Genomic DNA, 20,374 nt, shown 5'->3' with positions numbered 1-20,374 from the left:
TGAAAAATACAAAATTCAAAATGACGGACGGAATTTTTTAAATCAGTCGAATTCGCTTGAAACTTGTTATCTGGGAGGTTTTTGAAGTCGCTGAATACGAATCCGGTGTGAAAAATACAAAATTCAAAATGACGGATCTCATTTGGCGAACATGATTATAGAAATGAAACAAGTTGACTGCGCTTGAGAACCGGGTAACCTGACCGGTGTTAAACTTTGCCGCATATACTACTGTGATCAAAAAATATCTTAAAAATACAAAAAATATGCCTGCGTTTGATCCAGTCCTGGAAACATCGCTCATACGCGGCAAACGGTATGGCCTTCAATTCACGCAGCGAATTTTTTTATGTCCTCAATCGATTCGATCTGCTGTCCGTGAACTGGTTTTTTCAGTAGGGGGAACAGGAAAAAATCGCAGGGGGCCATGTCTGGTGAATACGGTGCTCGCGGAGCGACATCCGTTGAGTTTTTTGTCAGAAATTCACGCACAAGTGTCGAGGTATGCGATGGTGCGTTGTCGTGATGCAAAATCCACGAGTTGTTTTCCCACAATTCCGGTCATTTCTTACGGATTGTGTGCTGGCACGATCCAAATGACATTCCAATTTCATCCGCTATCTCTCGCACAGTCAATCGACGATTTTGGAGAACCAATTCCTTCACTTTCTCAATGTGAGCGTCATCCGTTGACGTTGATGGTCTTCCAGAGTGTGGATCGTCTTCAACGGATTCTCGTTCTTGTTGAAACTTCTTAAACCACTCAAACGTACTTGTTTTCGATAAGCAATCATCGCCATAAGCTTTTTGCAACATTTTGCGTTTGTGAACGAAATTTCGTTCGCAACACAAAATTTCAAACAAATTCTTTGCACCATATTTTTCGACCTTTGTAAAAATCGCCGTGCGCAACAATCTTCACTGACATAAACAACTGCCACTTTCAAACGACTTGAAGGAACGCCATTTTTTTTTTCACCAAATGTGAAGGACCAACTTAAGAAAGCAATCGGATTTGATTTACAATTTATCCGCGATTTAAAAAAAATAAAGTTCGGATACTTTTTGATCACAGTAATATCCGTCACAGTTCCGGCATTTCGAATTTCCGATAACGAATTTGTAATTACCATCCGCGAATACCACCCTTAAGTAACAAATTTCAAATGAATTCGGCTGATTTTGAAAATTTAGCCCGCCATATTGGATCCGCCATTTCGAATTTTGTACTTTTTACACTGGATTTATATTCAGCGACCCTAAAAACTCCCAAGTAACAAGTTTCACAAAATTATATTCATTAGAAAAGACGTGCAACAAAAGGTTAATTCTCCTTCCCTTCAATACATGAAAGTATATATTACGCTGTCAGGGAAAGTGGATTATTTTGCGAAATATTCAGTCTCTATGCGCGTCGGAATGAACGCCGAAACGAAATACAAAATATAAAATACTAAGTATCCACTTTTCGAGATCGACGCAGAGAAAAATATGTGATCTTGTTAAGAAAAATACTCCGTGACTTTAAAAAGGCTTCTGGGTGCTCGCCGCGGCCGTATTGGCCGCAGTGACGTCAAAGGCGGGAAATGACACGCTGAAAATTTTTGCGCGCCATTTACAATGGAAAAGACACTTGTACGAAAGAATACTTCGGGTCGCTGGAACATACGATACTTGTGAAATGTCCCGAGCACTGAGCTTCTCCCACGAAAGTCGATCGACAATCATAAAATGACTGCAACATGCGCATGCGCAATCATTTCATGCGATTAGCCTCATATTGCAGTCATTTTACGGCTGTTGATCGATCTTTCAGCGAGAAGCTGTTCGGAGCATTTTGCAAATAAGAGACTCGAAGTATCCTTTTTATTTGGAAATGGTACACGACAGAATTTTCGGCATACGTATTCTCGCTCCTGACGTCACCAAGGTTAGGTTAGGTCGAAAGTCATGGCGAGGAGCCCCAGAAGCCTTATGGTGTTCGTAAATTTGGATACTAACCGGGGAGACTGTATTCCGAACACGACATTATCGACAACTTGTCGACTTGCCTTCGCGCAGCTATTTCGCGATACGATTATACTTGCGCAACGACAGCCGTCGATTGGTGTGCACGAAATAATGGGTACAGCGTAGAAGTGCTAATAAACTAATTATACTAACTAACACCGATGGTAATCTCACTAGTGTGTAATACTGATTTACATGCAGAATATAAGCAATTGCGTGTATGCGACAAGTTAAATATACTTAAACATAATGTGCTTAAATATGCCTAAATATAATCGGTGGAAATATGTGCATCACGAATTGCACTCATCTGCCGCGTCTTTGGCAAAGTTGAGCTGAGCATCGAAATGATCGGCGGAAATCAGCGCGATGGTGAGCGTGTTAAAGGCTGATTCTCTCACTATCCGTCTAAATGGCGGCAGAGACAATAGGAATCGATCCAGCAGGAGTCGAAACATTCTTCGATGTTTTCGTTTTTGGGGGGATGTTTTTGTTTTTCGCCAGCGTCGCGTCTCCGTCATCTCGATCGAACAAAAAATTTGGCTCCCGAGTCGGGATTCTCGTCCAGCTTCGGTATTCCGTTTTACGTTTGAGTTCATGCGAAATGGATATTCTGAAGCTTATGTCAAGCCCTTTTGACAGTATTTAACCTGCAGCTTTGCCGAGAGGTCCTCTTAAGGACCTACAAGTGTCATACCGGGTGTGTTCCGCCATTTCGAGGCGCTAAATGTAGGAGATCCCAGTTCCCGCATAAATTAAATCTCCAATTGATCCTCCAGAATCTACAGATGTCAAGCAGCTTAGGTGGCTCGACTCGACTCCTATCTGCCGCCGCTTCGACAGCTAATGAGAATCAATCGCCTAGCAACCGCTCAAGACATCACAAGAACGATTATTTGAAAGCGGAATCGCCCGATCCGCGACATAGTTCCTCGTCCCTTCGCTGGAAGACGAAGAGGAGAATCCATGCAAGAAAACAAACTATTTCGCGAGGCGCGCGACCGAGAATTCCACATAAAAAGCGGTCCGCCTTGCAATCAAACGCGGAAGGAAAACATTACGCGATTACCGTTCTCCGACGCTCCGCCCGACGCAGAACGTCTCGCGAGGGATCAACATTATTAACACAGGAAGACCCAGAGCGGAGAATCAGCGAGGGGGAACGCCGTTTCCCTGTCGCTGCGGTCACGATACGGCCCGTAAAGAAAGGTGAACGGTCCGAGGATTGACGGTCGACGACCGAAGTTTCGATATGACGAGTCACGATCATCGGCCACGAGTCGCTGCGTTTGGCGCGTGAAAAGTTGCCAATAACGAGACCACACGACGGAGGAGGTGAAAGGTCGCGCCAGGCTGGAGTCGTATTTACGCGGGAGAACGCGAGTGCATCGACTGGCGGAAAGGTCGCCTTCCAGGCCGCGCCTCGGTGACGATCCGCGATTCCGCTGAGAAGCTGCCGCGACGCAGATGGCGCTGGTGCTGGCACCGGTGCTACGAGGTTATGGCCTTTGGCATGGGAAACGCATCAAGACTCCGGCGAGATCGAGGGAGTCGCCGATGGGCACAGACTTTTATATATAAGCTAGACTGAGAACTTCCATTGTATGGTTTCCATGTATAAAAATGACCCTTATGTAAAATATAAAATCGTGCGTGCATGCGCAACTACAAGATTCCGTTAGTACTCTATATATGTTGAATAAATATTGAATGTGACATTGCAAGAGGAAATATTAAATATTGGAGAAATATTAACATTTTCTGGTGTAAAAATGCCCCCGTACGGTGCAGTTGTATTCCTTTCGAGACCTTGCAGTGCGCATGCGCGAAATTTTAATACATACTTTTAGGGGGAGTGTTAAAGAGACCAGTTATCGGTCTAGTAGTATAATATAGAAGTCTGTGGCGATGGACACAACGAGCGAAGGAGTAACCGCGCGAGCTTACTCTGCATGATGCACGCCGCCAGCAGCGCTGCCTCGCCGGGACTGCAGTACAAACGTCCGTGAAGGAGGTCCCTCTTAAGCTGCTGGTAAACCTGATACCTGGTGATCTCCTCCTTCAGCCGCAGAGGATCGGGCGGGTAGAATTTCACGCGGAAACTAAACAGAATCGGGTCCATGTCTGGAACACAGTCGCGGTGAGTGGTGGCTGGATTTTTCGGCGCTCTCGCGCGGACAAAGCTGTCTTCGCCTACGTGCGCGAGGAGTACTTGTACGTGTCACACACACACGCACAGACACACACATGCGCCCGCCTGTCATGCTAAACTCGCGGCGCGACGGCCCGAGTTCGCGTCAAGAACTTCCAACCGTGCAAATCGTTTCTGCTCTTTTCCTCTCTTTTCCTTTTTATCTGCTCATCGGCGCTCTCCACCGTCAGCTCTAACGATCGTCGTCAGGAAATGTTGCTGCAACTTTTACTCCCGTTACGACCGTTAAGAAGGATGCGAGTTTGTTAGGATCGCGAATGTGTGGACGGAATAACATCTGGCTTTAAGGTAATTCTTGGAGATAATTTTTAATTAGTCTAGTTTGTGGACTTTATAATTTACTATTATTATAATTTATAATTTATAATTTTAACAATGCTTGTAATTAATAATTTCAATAACTTGTGACTTATAATTTTAATAAATCTAGTTGAGTAACTTTTGTTGACCCTGAGCTTTTCTAATAATTGGCTTTAATCGATATTCTTGAAAAAATATATGTTACATTCTTTGCAAAAATATGTCACATTCTATTATGATCAGTGAAAATCAGAGGATCCGGATTAAGGATGAAACATGTACATTTAACCTTCTGACATTTAACTCTCAAAACGACGTTCTCGATTAATTCAACGGTATAACTCGCGTTGACTCTTATTCAATCAATTTTCTTCGGTTGCATATCTGAGAACTTTTCTGATAATCAATCCTAATCAATTTACTCGAAAAATACGTTATAATTCGATTACTTATCACGATAGTCAAAAAAACTTGAATTAAGATCGAAACATATTAGCAGAATTCATATTTTCATTTAGAAGGATCATTTAGAGGATATTTCACTCCTCGAAATTTAGCTTTTAATGAAATAACGCTTATAATAATTAAATCTAACGAATAACTTGCTTAGCTTTTCTACTGATTGTACACCCGAAAGCTTCCCTTCTTAACAATCGATTTTATTTTCCATAAAATAATGTATACAACACATATCACCTCCACACCCCTCCTTTCCGCCATTATTGCTTCAATATCAACAGGTTAAATATCAACGGACGTCCTTTCCGTTCTTTTTTATCCAGGCTCATTAAATTCATAATTTTGCCCCCTCGAACGCGACACATCGTATTATGCCGCGGTTGCATATTTCTTGTTTTCATTTTAGACGCTCGCAAGGAATGATTGTCGTCATCGTTGCGCTACTTATCGCGGCATTGAGCTGCTTATTACTGCTTATAGCGCGGTGCTATCAGTGCTATTAGGCGACTTGCGGAGGAAAAGCAATCATGTATAATTTTATAATTGCAATCTTAGCTCGTAGCCTCCTCGTCCCCTCCCCTTCCTGTGCCGATGGCGACATGCGCAATAACCGGTTTCGCGAGAGACTGATACGCATATATCTACCTTCCTCTCTTTTTCCGGGAACGACAATCGATACTCACGACACCGTCCACGAAATGGACATCGTACGATTACGGACATTCGCAGGGCGGAGCACGCTCGAAAGGACACCCCCGACGACGACGACGACGACGACGACGACGATGACGAGGGTGAGCGCGGTGGTCGACGCTAACGAGAGCCAGCGGCGACGACTCGTGCGGACAAATGTCGAGAGATTAGCGACATTTACGGCTTTACTGAGGCTTCTTTGTCGCTTTATCAATTTACGAGGACACGAGCAAGCGTTTAAACTTTCGACATATCGCGGTGAGAAAGACGCGCTCGCGCGCGCGCTCCTTGTTCAAGGAGTCATTCCTTTTTATCGGACAATGTTGTATTCGCAAACGAGCGTTATCGAGTACACAAAATACTCGGCGATAATGTTCCTCATCGTCTCAGCGCGGGATCACCCTCGGAGGTGAGAAAAGCAAGCGATCAGCGGACCCGAGAAGTCCGTTTCATCAACGAATCTCTCGACGCATCCGCGTGCCCGATGGGAGAACTTCTCTTTTGGTAATTTCAGAATTTGTCGTGTGGTAATTCTTGGTAACACGTCTAAGAATTTGTCTCTCCTTCTCAGTAATTTAAGAATTTGATTTTCAGTAATCCAAGAATTTGTTTCTTCCTACTTCGGGAAATTATTATTGGTAGTTTAAGGATTTAAGTGAGGGTGGTTTTTTGATAACCTAAAGACAGACAGTTAAATTTGAATCGCAATTAAGTTTTGCAAAAATGTGGAAATGGCAAAAAAATTGCAAATAAATTTTTATCGTTAATTAACCCTTTGTCGCACGTTTTTTTTTCTAACGAATATGATTTTGCGAAGCTTGTTACGCGGGGATTTGTAGAGTCGCCGAATACAAATCCGGTGTGGAAAATACAAAATTCACAATGGAAGATTCAATATGGCGGACGAAATTTTCAAAATCAGCCGAATTCGCTTGAAATTTATTGGTTAAGGGTTTTCGAGATTGCTAATTACAAGTTCGTTATCGAAAATTCGAAATGCCAGAGCTATGACGGATATATACGACAAGGTTCGGTTGACGCCAGTCAAGCTGCCCGGTTCTCAAGCGCAGTCAGCTTGTTTCATTTCTATAATTATGTTCGCCAAATGAGATCCGTCACTTTGAATTTTGTATTTTTCACACCGGATTCGTATTCAGCGACTTCAAAAACCTCCCAGGTAACAAGCTTCAAACAGATTCGACTGATTTTGAAAATTCCGTCCGCCATATTAGGTCCGTCATTTTGAATTTTGTATTTTTCACACTGGATTTCTATTTAGCGACCCCAAAAACCTTCAGCTAATCATTTTGAAGTATACGTTATTGTTTAAAATTTCATGTAAATAAATGTATCGTTCTCTAAAAACGAGAGTTTTGTTCAGTATACGCTTATTAATTACTCGTTTTAAATGATTCTAAAACAGTTGATGTACTAGTTGAAGGAACATTTCAGTAGTCCAACAATACCAAATATGCTGAAGAAATATGTGGAAAATTTAAATTATTGGAGAAACAAGCTTGGATGATAGGTGGATCCTCCGAAAGGACCACTATGCAGCGAAGAGTTAAAATTCAATATTAAATAAAAGAGACTAAGTGAAAAAGGAAAAATCAAAAATAAAGTAAGAAACTATAAACAAGAAATTAAATGGAGACACTAAGTGTGAGAAAACCTTCCTAGAGACAAATTCCTCTCTTGGATACCGAACGGTTCTGGCGGCGTGCTGAAGATCCCCGAGAAAAAAACGAAATGTCGCAAGCTTTCCTCCGTTGATTGTACGACCGACGACGGAACGGCCGTAACACGCCTCGTAATTAGGTTGTTAGTATTTTATCGCCGCACACGCACATACACACTCGTCTCCGGACATTTAACGTGGAGCTGTCACGATGACAGATTACCGCTTGATGTACCGCTCCCGTTCCCGTGAATTATCAATAAATAATAAATCGATAATGCGTACGAGGGCTCGGAAGAGCCCATATCGCCGATATTAAGCAGCCGACATTAAGACGAGGATCATCGATTGTTGCCGATTTCGGCGGGAGGAAACTTCGTGCCGCGCAAATGAAGATGTGTAACACGCTCGCGGGAGTGTATGGCGATGCAAATTGGCCTTTACACTCGGTAACGCCGTTTCTATAATACACGAGGTCGTGATCTTATTCGATACGCTATCATCACGCCTGCTCGCCTTCGCCGATAAGAGCGGCCGCTCCCCTGGCGTTGACCTTCCTGAAAAAAAAAAAAAAAACACGCGGCCGTCGAATGGAATCGATCGAATCGGCCGAGATTTCATCGCTCTGGAAAAGCGCTTCTTGCAAAAACGCGAATAAACGACTCGTGTGAAATACGAGGGAGGGAGAGTCGCGACAAGTCGCGAGTCTCGTGAACGTGAAAATCAACAGGTACGTCGTCGAGCTCGCATTCGCTCATTCCACGCTACGCGAGAATATTTTTCAACCTGACTCTCTCGAGGAGCCGGACGAGCTCCACCTGAGGGCGAATTCCCCCGCGCCCCGCGAAACCCTCGCCATCCCCTTGCCCCGTGCGAGCGCGGTAAGGACGTTCCTCTCTTCGGGGGAAGAAAGACGAGGGGAGGCAAGCATCTGCGGGAAAAGTCGCGCGCGGGAGCGATCGTCGACGGTCGAGTGTTTCCACCGTGACAGCGAAAGAGCCCGGATCCTTTTCGGATAAGCTCGCTCAGGGTCTGGCCGACGAGTCCACGGGAATAGGCCAGCGGGTCGCGACTGCTTGAAACTTTCATGTGACATCGACCCGACGTAATTGAGTGCGGGAGGAAAGAGGAACACACGGCGAAGCCGAAGCCTTGGTCGCAGCTGTTCGCTACCTGATACTACCTGATGTGTTCTATGCGCGACAAGCGCTATACATCAGCGACTCGCTATAGAGCAGGGGTGTCCAAGCGGGGATGCTCGCACCCTCTGGGGTTGAGAGTAAAATTATTCTAGTACTCCAATCGTATCCTCGAGACTTGTAGTTTCAAAAATACATATCTGGACGTAAAATTTTCCTGTACTTTCCAAATCTGTGATAAAAAATATAAGTTCTGCACCAAAAAATCAACGTTGGGCCCCGTTAGGCCCAAAAAGTACATCGAACCCAAATTTCGGGCCTACCACGTGAAAGAACTCGATCAACAGGATAACTTTTATTTTGGGTAATTTTTCATAAAAATGTACTCATAACGAGTTATTCGACCGAGTTCCCAAGGATCCAGCGATATCTATTGTGATGCATGCATATGGTCGCCATGTTGAAATTATTGAATTGCAAAAAATTGCAGAACCACATATATTTTAAGTACAAGTCTCGAGGACACGATTGGAGTACTTTTCAGTGATATTCAACATTTTTATCAAGATGAAATCCATGATTTAAAAAAAAATTGACGAGAAAAAATCGCATTTTTTGGGAAAAAAAAAACCGTTACAAACCAATACAAACATTCACGTTTTTATGATTCTCGCAGCGGATTCGGAAAGAGTGACTTCGAAAACCACTAGTAATGTACTTTGGATTCAAATTTTCGAGCATTTTTATAAAAATTCATAACATTGAAATCAACGCGAAATTTCTGTCCCAGCCGGCATTAAGGGGACTGGAGAGTCAGATTACTGAAAAATCGTGCTTGTTTTTGATATTTTGTGACGAACTGAATAAATGTGCAAGAATGAAAATTTTAGATATATTTATATAACATATGAAGAGTAGAAAAATTGTATTTATTAACAGATACTCATATAAATATACGTCCACTTCAATTTTAAACGCATTTTCCTCGAAATTTTATTGTTCAACTTTTTGCAATGATTTCTCCGAAACTGAGCTTCGTATCGATTTGAAATTTTAAAGCAATAATATTTGTTCATCTGGCTCTCAGATGAACCATGGACAATTACGTCAAAATATTTCATTTCGAAATATTAATTTTTTTATTGTAAACGAACTGAAAAATGTGGATTTTTTCCTAATAATAGCTGCCATTTTGTTAATTTTGTTCGATTCTTTTTTGTAGTAGCTCACCGGATAATAATAAGCTTCCTCAAGATTTCTAGCTAAAATTCGCTCTGATCGGACCATCGAGACCCGAAATATGAACCGCAGAAACGACAACGAAAAAACAGGAGTATATTTAATATATATATGTATATTTATATATTTTTAATAAAAAATTTTTTTTTTATTTTTTTTTTTTTTTTTTTTATTTTTCACCAATATTATCAAAAAAACACGATGCAATGACTCCCATCAATGTAAAAAAAAAAAAAAAAATCGACACCATCAGATTAAAAAAGAATGTTATATATGTTAAAATTATATATTTTACATTATTAAAATTATTATTGAATATCTTTTTTGATCTTTAACTTCTCACCTTAGAACCCTAACAATTAACTTTTACCATGAAACATACCATGAATAATTTCTTTCTTGTAAGGGGTGCGAAGGTTCGTTAATAAATTTTTAGGGGTGCGAAACACAGAAAAGGTTGGGAAACCCTGCTGTAGAACGACTCGCGCAGACGGAGGCTCGGTGAATAGAATTTCCCCTCGCCGGTCGAGCGCCGTGACGTTCGATGGCGCGGACGGAGTCGCGCTCGCGGATGTAATGAGATATCTGCGCGCGCCGCTTGATTTGTGTGTTTCGTATTACAACTACATCCGTCGCCGCGCGTCGTTAATTGCGTGCCGCGCGCTGATGAGCGCGGCCCGGGGAGATTGAAACGCTACAGCCGCCGCGCTAGTTAGAGTTGGTCTTGCTGGAGGCGCGCCGCGCCATTTGTATGCCGGGCCGTGCAAGCGCGGTCGAGAAGAGGAGTTTTGTCCCAAATGCGAAAATCGCAGATGACGCCTGACTGCAGCGTGACTGAAAGGATCCGTCGAAAGAACTCAAATGCAGTTTAACCAGCTGAATTCCGGGCTCGTGCAGTCAGACGGAAAGGTTGCGCAGCTTTGTCCCTTCTTTTCTCTTCCATGAGATTCGCGGCGCATATCCGCGGTATCTCCAATAGGAGAATTCTGTGTTTAATTCGCGTCATGCTTAATACGTATTATGTCTATACAAAGTGTGTAAAAAGTACCGGGCAATATCTCGGGAGCTAAACATTTTAGAACAAGATGTTTCAGACAAAAGTTGTATGGTTTCAAGGAGGACATAAAACAACTACATGTACAGTGGCGTGCAAAAGTTTCGAGCCATAGTGTCTTTTTAAGATACATGACAATATATTGATTTGCTCTAAAAATTAATTATATAAAATAGTTGACATAACATTCTTACAAATAATAGTACAGTTACAAAATTTTGAAATTACATAGTTTCTAATCTTATTTAGTCATATCATATTTACATGTGTTCAAAAGTATCGAGCCGTATTCTTATTGTGACTTTATGAGCCCGGTTTATTTACGTTTCTTATGAGACTCCTTCGTAAATATTTGCTTTAACTAAGTTTCAGTCTGTTGTTTACCGCAATGCCGAAACATACAAGCTTTCAGTTACGCAAAGCCGTGATTAATCTTTCTCAACGAGAAAAGGTTTCTCGCGAAAGTGCTAATTGCTTATTAATTGATAAAAGTACTGTAAATAGGATTATTGCTAAATATAAGTTGACGAACTCTCTAGCTGATAAACCACGAAACGGTAGACCTCGCAAAACTACAAAGCGCGTCGATAAAATTATTAAAAGAAAGAGACCAAACAGAGTAAAAAAGTATTATTTTTTAAATAATTTTTAGTAATGAAATAGAATTAAAAAATCTAATACTATTTTTTAGGTAATTTTTTGAGTAATTTTTAGTAATCAATATTTCGAAAGTAGCGCCATCTATAAACAAAATGATATAGTTGTTTTATGTTCTCCTTGAAACCATACAACTTTTGTCTGAAACATTTTCTTCTGAAATACGTAGTTTTCGAGATATTTCGCCGTCCCGGTGCCTTTCGTACGTCCTGTATATAAATTAATATATATATTTAATTCTCATAATATTAATTTGGTAATAAATTTTAATGTTAATTAAAATATGCCTTTTCACAAGTAATGAGGAATTTTGTCTTAAACATGGAAATAAGTGATATTATAGGTAACCGAGAAAGTCCGTGCCGCTTCTAGGTTTTGTCATCGACAAGCTGCACATGCGCACACAATCAATTAAAAGTATGGTTATGTATGCTTAAACAAAAGGCTTATTTCACAGAGAATTTACCGGCGTGTAACACTTACGGAAATTAATTATTACGGAAATGTATTATTCATCTCTATTGATTAAAACAGCACGAACTTTCTTGGTTACCTAATGTCTATACACTATAAAAGAAAGAGTAAGTTGAAGCAGTTTTTAAATCGAGTTAGACAAGCTCAATTTCTGGATTGTACAGTGAATGGAAGGAAAGTTGCAGCACATTTTCATCTCTATGAGATCCGCGATAAATCCGTATCCAATAAGAGAGAAAATTCAGTGTTTAATTCTCAGAATATTAATTTCCCTCTCAGACATGCGCTGTATGACTTCACGAGCAACGAAAAGTTTTATCTCAAAGACGGCAATTACAAGCAGCACCTGTACACTGCGAGGAGAAAAAAGGAAAAAAGATCTGTCGAGAAGCAGCCGGAATCGAGCTGAACAAATTTAATCTCAGGTCCGTATGGTCGGTCAAGCGAGAAGTTGCAACACTTTTTACTTTTTCAATGAAATTCGCCGAACGAGCTGACATCTAGTAGGAGATTTTTATATTTAAAATGTTGATTTGCCGGTTGAATATGCCGTATAATAGCTTCCGTCGCTTTCACGAGTAACGGAGAATGTTGACTCAAGGATGGAAAGTACAGGCGATATCGATACGCCGTAGAGAAAGATCCGTCGAAACAGCTCGAATCGAGTTAAACGAGTTTACAATATCGATGACCTGCGGTCAGTCGGGGAAAAAAAGCGTTGCAATGTTTTCTTTCCTTTGCAACGAGATATATACTTAATATCCGGATTACTAATTCACCTCTCGGACGCGCCGTCCGCGCGCCTTCTGGAGTTCAGCGAGGTAAAAGGTGCCGCGGTCTTTCACACTGGCTGTGTATTGAGAACCGCCCTTAATTTTACGACATTTTCATGTTTCTTTCGTACAGGGTGTCTTAAAAATACCAGAACCCCCGAATAACTTTGCAGGATCAAGTTTTCATGAAAAACTTTGAATACCAAAGTTGTAGGAAATCAGGTACTACGGACTTGAACTTGACCTTGGCCATGACCTTCAAGGTCATTTGGAGGTCAACTTGCGTTTTTTAAATGGGAACCCTTATTCTTTATTACACTGTTTTTTTCTACCAATTAATTTGAACATTTGTCAAACAACTTTTGTCGAACAATTTTTGTCTAAAACATTTTTTTATTTGCCTAATATTTTTTGAGATATTTGAGGAAAACTTGGTAAAACTTTTTCAATATTTAACTTACGACATCTCGCTAACTATTTGTCAGAAGAAAAAGTGGTACTAGACCTTCTTGCTGTATTTAGTCTCAAGAATATATTGTTACAATAGTGCCCTGATTTTTGTTAATTTGATGATTTTGAAATCTCCAAAAGTCACTAAGTTAACAGGTCATGGTCAAGGTCAAATTCAAGGTCACCATCAAGTCCGTTACTCGATTTTCTACAACTTTTGTATTTAAAGTTTTTCATGAAAACTTGATCCTGCGAAGTTATCCGGGGCTTCCGGTATTTTTAAGACACCCTATAGGCTGATTTACGCGGAACGGGCTCGAGATTTAGCGCAACGGCCGCAAAGCTCGCCCGACGCATTATTAATCGTTCATTGTCCAATTTATTTAAGCTTCCACCGCGGCTGCAATCTCACGGACAATTACGCACGCTCATGTCACGCAGTTGCATCAACACTTTGGTGTTTGAAAGATCGCTTGCACAGCTACGTTCCGGTTTCGTTAACCTTTGACCGTTTGACACAAATTTTTTTTTTCATTCAAGTTCCTCCAACTTGGATTCTGGTTCGACTCGATTCTTTATCAGATTTGAGGAGATTCCTTTTCTTTTTCTTTTCCCCTAACGATTGCGGTTTGTGCAACGAAATTTACGCGACGACCCTGAGACTCTGTTCTTCTCTTCTCAGTTTCTCCTTGTCGACGTACGATTCGACCGTCGTCGTGTCGCGCATATATCCCCTCGTTTTATCGTCATCGAGAAGCAAATCCGCGTTGTAACTCCTCAAACACGAAGGTGTAACTTGTTGAGTTTCGAACAGAATACCAACCTTTCACCTGCTTTATCGCTGTTTTCGCTAGGTCCAGCCAGTGCTGCAAAACAAACAACATACATGATGTTATTACGACGGATCATCACAGTGCAATCGATCGTTTATCGAGAGCCTCATTATTCATGGTGAGGTACCATTAGTTCATTATCGCTAATTACGCTTTAACGGACGTCGATAAGCTCACGATAATGCTCGCGTATACGGACGTTTGTTTGCAATATAGGGCAAACCTCGGACCAACACACGGACGAGACGAGTCAAGTTCCGGCTCCTTCATTAGAAAGCTCGTAGCACGAGCTTGCGCAAGACTGCTGCTGGTGCGGAATTTCTCGCGGAAGGCTCATCATTATCGTCCTCCTCTCTTATGGCAATCAGGATATAGGAAAAATTACGCAACTCGAATTTCTTCGATTTTAAGATACGTTGTAAACGCATTTTAAAAAAGGTGAAATCCGGAGTCAACTGTACTAAAAACTATGAGGTCTCTAGTAGTACTGATTCTAGTAGAACTAAGTCTGGTAGAACAAATAAATAAATAAATAGTTAATTCTTTCCAATAAAATTTACATAGCTCAGAGCAAAATTTAGAACCTAAAGTATTCTTCCGCTCTTTTGCAGTTTGAAAGTGTAGCCATTTAACTTTTCGAAATGATACATGGTTTAGCGTTTGATGCGCATAACCTCAATAATCAGTAATGTTCACGATTGCTATCTACAAAAGACACATTCGATACGCGATATATTTCGCATTTCATTTCAGCGAAAACGCTTTCGAAGCAGCCGAAATGGTTTGAACGTTTTCGAAGCGGTGATTTGAATCTTCACGACCAATCACTCGTCCATCAGCCAAAAAAATTTGAAGACGAAGAGTCGCTAAAAATCTACTGAATGAAAACATGGCACAGACACAATAAGAACTTGCGGAAGAACTGGGAGTAAGCCAGAAAGCTATTTGCGATCGTTTACATCATACGGGAAAGATACAGAAAGAAAACAAGTAGGTTCCACACGAGCTAACCATTGAAAACAAAGATCGCCGATTAACGACATTACCTTGCGTTACCTTGCTTGCCAGACAACAAAAAAAAAGATTTTTTACACAAGATCGTAAACGGTGGCGAAAAATTATGTATGAAAATCCTAAACACAAAAAATCATAGGTAGACTCTGGTCAACCAACAACATCGACAGCAAAACCCAAACGTTTCGGGAAAAAAGTTCTTCTCTATATGTGGGATCTCTATAGGTGGGACCAGAAGAGTGTGCTGTATAATAAGCTCTTGATGCTGGGTAAAAGCAATTGAGGAAAAAGGCTATTTATTGGACAAGACAGCTGTAAAGTCATCTTGCTACACGACAATGCTAAACCGCATACAGCAGAAGCCACAAAGGAAACCATCTTGCGCCTGAGCTGGAAAGTTCTCCCACACGCGATTCTCCAGATTTGGCTCCATCAGATTTTCACTTGTTTCGGTCGATGCAACACGCACTGTCTAATACACATTTTTCGACAGTTGACGACACACGAAACTTCATCGATGACTTTACAGCCTGAAAGCCAGCAAGTTTCTATCGTGATGGGATTTCGGCAACTGGCCAATAAATGGCGTAAGATCATCGATAACAACGGAGAATATTTCACTGATGAATCTTGTTCTATCGATTTTTAAATGAAGATTGAAAATTGTCGAAAATCGGAAAGAATCAATTACTAGATCTTACACAAGACGTATTTCAGTCTGATCGAGAAACTTACAGGATAGATTCTATGTCGAAAAATAAATCGTGAAAGAAATCGTAGTGGAGATCCGCCATCTTGAATCCGCCTTCTTGGAAAATTAATTTTGAAATTTGGACCTCAGATTTGTAATCAGCGAACCCAAAAACTCATCAGAGTACAATTTTAGCTAATTTAATAAAAATTCTATGTCCGCGAAAACTCGTTTTCTGAGATACAACCTTCGGAAGCTGGCGACGATGGAAGAAAATATGTTGCAATGAGTGGATTAAGAATGCTAATACATTTTTGCCGTTTGTCGCGAGTGAAACTGAAAAACTACTATTTCCTCTTGACATCATGGATGCTCACAATCCCGAGGAGCTCGCAGAAATTTGGAACGATGTTTACAATAATATATCTTTACTTGCTTATTTGTATAAAACACGATTTAATGAATAAAATATAATTAAAATAAAATTACCGTATATAGCTAAAACATTGCCAAATATTTGCGTGAAACTTTAGAGCTGCATGCCTCATAGTTGAAAGAGAAAATCATCTATTCATCATCATTTCAAATGGGAGTACCTCTTAAAATCAAGCTGGAGAAATACAGCTGTTATAGTTTTTAATAATGATTAATTGGCGCTTTGTCTACCTCTTCACCTTAATTATGTTTCTCTATTTCTGTAATACGTAGTTATCACTTTGTCTTTTTTATTATTTATTAATCAACGTATAAGCAGCGTTAATTTTAGCGAAATTTTAATTTTCTTAGTATTTCTGCCGTAGATTTTGACCAATTCATTCGCGTTTGAACTTTCCGTGCAAGTTTTGAGAGAAAAATTTGATGCGATTGACGCGCTATTCTGCCGCCATTATGCGCAACGTTACTCGCAGACTTCTATGCACCAACTGGATTGCAGACTTTCTAAGTCTGCCAAGTCACACCGACAGTCGTTGCTGAAGTCAATATCAAAGAATTTATAATGCAGAATGCAATTAAACGTTTGAAAGTATCAAATGAACAGTACGCGCGTTGACGGACAATTCACATCCAAGGTGTATAGAAGAAGAAAATGGAGTATAAAAAAAGTTATGAAAGGCAAATGTTCGTAGTTTTTAACAACACGAAACATACGACGCATTCTCTTCCTGATTAAAGTAAACAATAATACACACAGATAACGGGACACACTTTATTATTGACACGCTAAATAATAATGACGCGCATATCCCATCGTCGTTTCACCATTCGAGCCCAAGTAGAGAAATTAATAAGGCTCTGGTAAAGGCCTGATTATTTTTCTCTAACATTAATCGGACCTTAGTACGGATAGAAAAACAAAGGCCCTACAAGATGTGTAACAAATTTAACGGGTCCTTATAAGGCAATATTAATTGAGCTTTGCAAAGAAATATTTTTATTATTGAGTAAAAATATTCTTTTCTCTTCATTCCAACAAAATTCAGACTAGTAAGTTTCTTTATTTCTTTATAACCTTGTTAGTATGCAACAAGAGAAACTGCGGCAGATATATCTCAGAAAGCAGAAACGTTTAGGGACACGTACTTGCTAGGAACTTCTTACTTATCCTTTTACGAGAAATTTATCCTGCGAGTCCAGATACACCGCCCCGTATATACCATCGTCATAACTCATCACCGGCCATGTAATTAATTCGCGGCCGACGGGGTAGTATCGTGAGAGCGGTCTGATACAGTTTCGTTTAATCCTGCCGGCCCTTGCGCTTATTTATCCCGCGGCTACCGTCGAGCTGACGCAAACATAACACGCTCGAGCTCCAAGCGGGAATGACGTGAGAAACGAAGCGCCGACAATATTGCCGTAACGAGCCGCGCGCGCACCACGAGGACGCACGTTTTACCGGTGGAAAATGACGCCGCGACGCGGACAGTTGTGCCGTTGCGCGCCTGTCGAAACGCCACAACTGTCCTCGCAAATCCGATACACGCGGATACACTTTACAACGTACGCCGTTTGATCGTCGCTCTGACGCCGCAACGTCCGAACGGTACGTTAACCCTTTGAGGCATAGTGGCATATTTCATATTCGAGGGGTTCCTGTCGGATCTTCCGCGTTTCTTAGCTTCTTACATGATACGGGAACATACATGAAAGGTTGAAAAATGTTTTGCATAAGTTGTCCACTTATTGTAAATAAAGTGTGAAAAATATACATTTTCACGGAAAAAAAATCATTTCCCACGAACTATGCGTGAATTTTTTGCTCATCAAGATTTGGGGGTTTTTTGGGTCGTTGATTACGAATCTGAGGTGCAAATTCCAAAAATAATAATTCTCCAAGATGGCGGATCATAGAATTTTTATTAAATTAGCTAAAATTGTACTCTGATTGGTTTTTGAACTCGCTGATTACGAATCTGAGGCCCGAATCCCAAAATTAATTTTCCAAGATGACGGATTCAAGATGGCGGATCATACAATTTTTATTAAATTAGCTAAAATTGTACTCTAATTAGTTTTCGAGGTCGCTGATTACGAATCTGAGGTCCACATTCTAAAATTCATTTTCCAAGATGGCGGATTCCAGATTATCGCAATTTTTCATATTTGCGGCCGCCATCTTGGAAAATTAATTTTGGAATTTGGACCTCAGATTTGTAATCAGCGAGCTCAAAAACTAAGCAGAGTACAATTTTAACTCATATGAAGCACGCTCGACGAGGAGGGTAGCAGCAGCTTCCGGTTATCGACTCGGCGATTACACGCCGCCGGAGATTCACGCGATAAATTCCGCGCGCGAAGTATCGGATCAAGGATCAGGCAGGACGAGCGGTAGATTCGAGATTAGCCCGAACGCGCTCCGGCGAGGAGGCAGGATTAGCGCGCTCACCGTATATCTCCCGTTACAATGGCCACCTTCGGCAAGTGAATGGCGCGGCATTTTGGGGGGCTCCGTTAAATTCGGGTAATAACAGTCGATATAACCGGCGCGATATAATCTATCATCCTCTCGGGAGATTTGTCGGCTACGAGCGTTCCGCTTTCTCTCTCTCTCTCTCTCTCTCTCTGGCTGTTCGCGCCGAGGACGCGGCGGAACGCAAAAACAAACGCGCGGACATTATCTCGATTTTTACCGAGACCGAACGGGGGCGCATCGCATGCATTGTCATCGAGTCTTTCACGGCGCGGCCGTGGCTGTGGCGTACGAACAATCGCGTGTCATCATGTGATGAGCTACGTGCCCCATAAATCTCCGGCGAGTTAAGGGGATGCCGAAGTGCACGGCGAGAAAATGTTGACGACGCAAAGGGGATCCTCCGGCCAAACATTACGTCAAATGAGCACTCTAATACGATTAGGCGACCCTCCTCGTGTTGATCTCGCGTGTAGAAAATATACTCGTGTAATGTAAAATGTACTGGTTGAACCTTCATCGAGATAGAATAATCTTGCAACGCAAACAGGCAGAAAGAACGGAAATTAATAATTCTGAGATATTTTATCGCTTTTCGTTCAGTTTATCTATTTAGTAAAATTTAATATTTAGTAAATTTAAAATTTACCAAGGTTTCACAATAAAATTTAAATTTAAATTTAGTACTAAACTTAAGATTTAGTGAAATAGTACAAGGTGCCGCCTTTTTTCGCGGAATTGCGCATTGCAGAGATATAAATTAGTTTTCACACAATAAAAGCGCGTGCAAAAATTAATCAGAGCAGCGTTCGATAAGCATCGTCGAAAGGAACTTTTAAAATTGACAGCACGATTGACACGTTTTAAACTTCTTGTTTAAAATAAAAGTTTTAAACATTCGATAATTTTAAACATACGTCCTTTTAATTTATACACGTGCCTTTTTTAGAAAAGGATATTTTTAATTATACCTTTAATAAATATTTTTAATAAATTTATAAATCTTTAAATATATATATTCTTTTTTTATATATATATTCTTTTAAATATATATATTCTTTTTTTATATATATATTCTTTTAAATATATATATTCTTCAGATATTTAATATAAACTTTAAACGCAAAATTATTGGTGATATAAATTAATATCTCCTAATATAAATATCTTCTTTTTTATATTCTTGCACATTACAATATTACGTGCAAATGTATACACTATTGCACGATTATTAAAAAGGTAATTAAAAAGTGAAATTAAATGATTTAAAAAAGTTTCCTTGTCAAACCATCGGTTACACTTCAAACCGCATTAAAAATCAAACGTTTAAACTGCGCACAGAGAGAGAACGATTTAGTTGAGTTTAACAAATGCTTGTTTGGTATAGTCCAAATAAATTTTTTGATTGATCGAACGAAGTTTCGTTTGACGCAACAAAAATATTTTGCTGCAGCTTAGTTCCAACGAAATATTTTTGTTGCGTCAAACAAAATTTTGTTCGATCAATCAAAACATTTATTTCGACTATTCCAAATAAGCATTTGTTAAATTCAACTAAATCGTTCTCTCTGTGTGCTGAAATTCAAATCTCTATACATACTCGTATGTTTGAAATATATTTAAAACATAAAAAGGTTAAAACACAAAAAGGAAGAACACGACGTTTCATTTTTTATTTTAAACATGTTTCTTCACCAACCCTGGACACAGTCACGCTTTCGCATTTTTCACACGTGTAGACCTCGCATAAAACACGCAATGCCTCGTTTCGTCACACTTGGCGGCAA

General features: G+C 40.4%; 1 protein-coding gene across 4 annotated transcripts in view; it reads right to left on the bottom strand.

Annotated features, from left to right (window-relative positions):
* Frmd5 (FERM domain containing) overlaps nucleotides 1–20,374 on the bottom strand; it is an 82,588-nt gene that overhangs the window by 35,903 nt on the left and 26,311 nt on the right. For all 4 annotated transcript variants that reach the window (XM_011151032.2, XM_011151033.2, XM_025305684.1 and 1 more), the window contains exons 3-4: nucleotides 13,962–14,004; nucleotides 3,958–4,134 (exon numbers count right to left, since the gene is read on the bottom strand). In XM_011151032.2, coding sequence (XP_011149334.1) covers nucleotides 3,958–4,134; nucleotides 13,962–14,004 — 220 coding nt within the window. The remainder of the gene's footprint in view (nucleotides 1–3,957; nucleotides 4,135–13,961; nucleotides 14,005–20,374) is intronic.

The sequence above is a fragment of the Harpegnathos saltator genome, unplaced genomic scaffold (genome assembly GCF_003227715.2).
Source record: "Harpegnathos saltator strain DR-91 unplaced genomic scaffold, Hsal_v8.6 scaffold708, whole genome shotgun sequence".
Taxonomy (NCBI): Eukaryota; Metazoa; Arthropoda; class Insecta; order Hymenoptera; family Formicidae; genus Harpegnathos; species Harpegnathos saltator.
The sequence above is the reverse complement of the archived record's forward strand: the minus strand, read 5'-3'. Positions and strand labels throughout refer to the sequence as shown.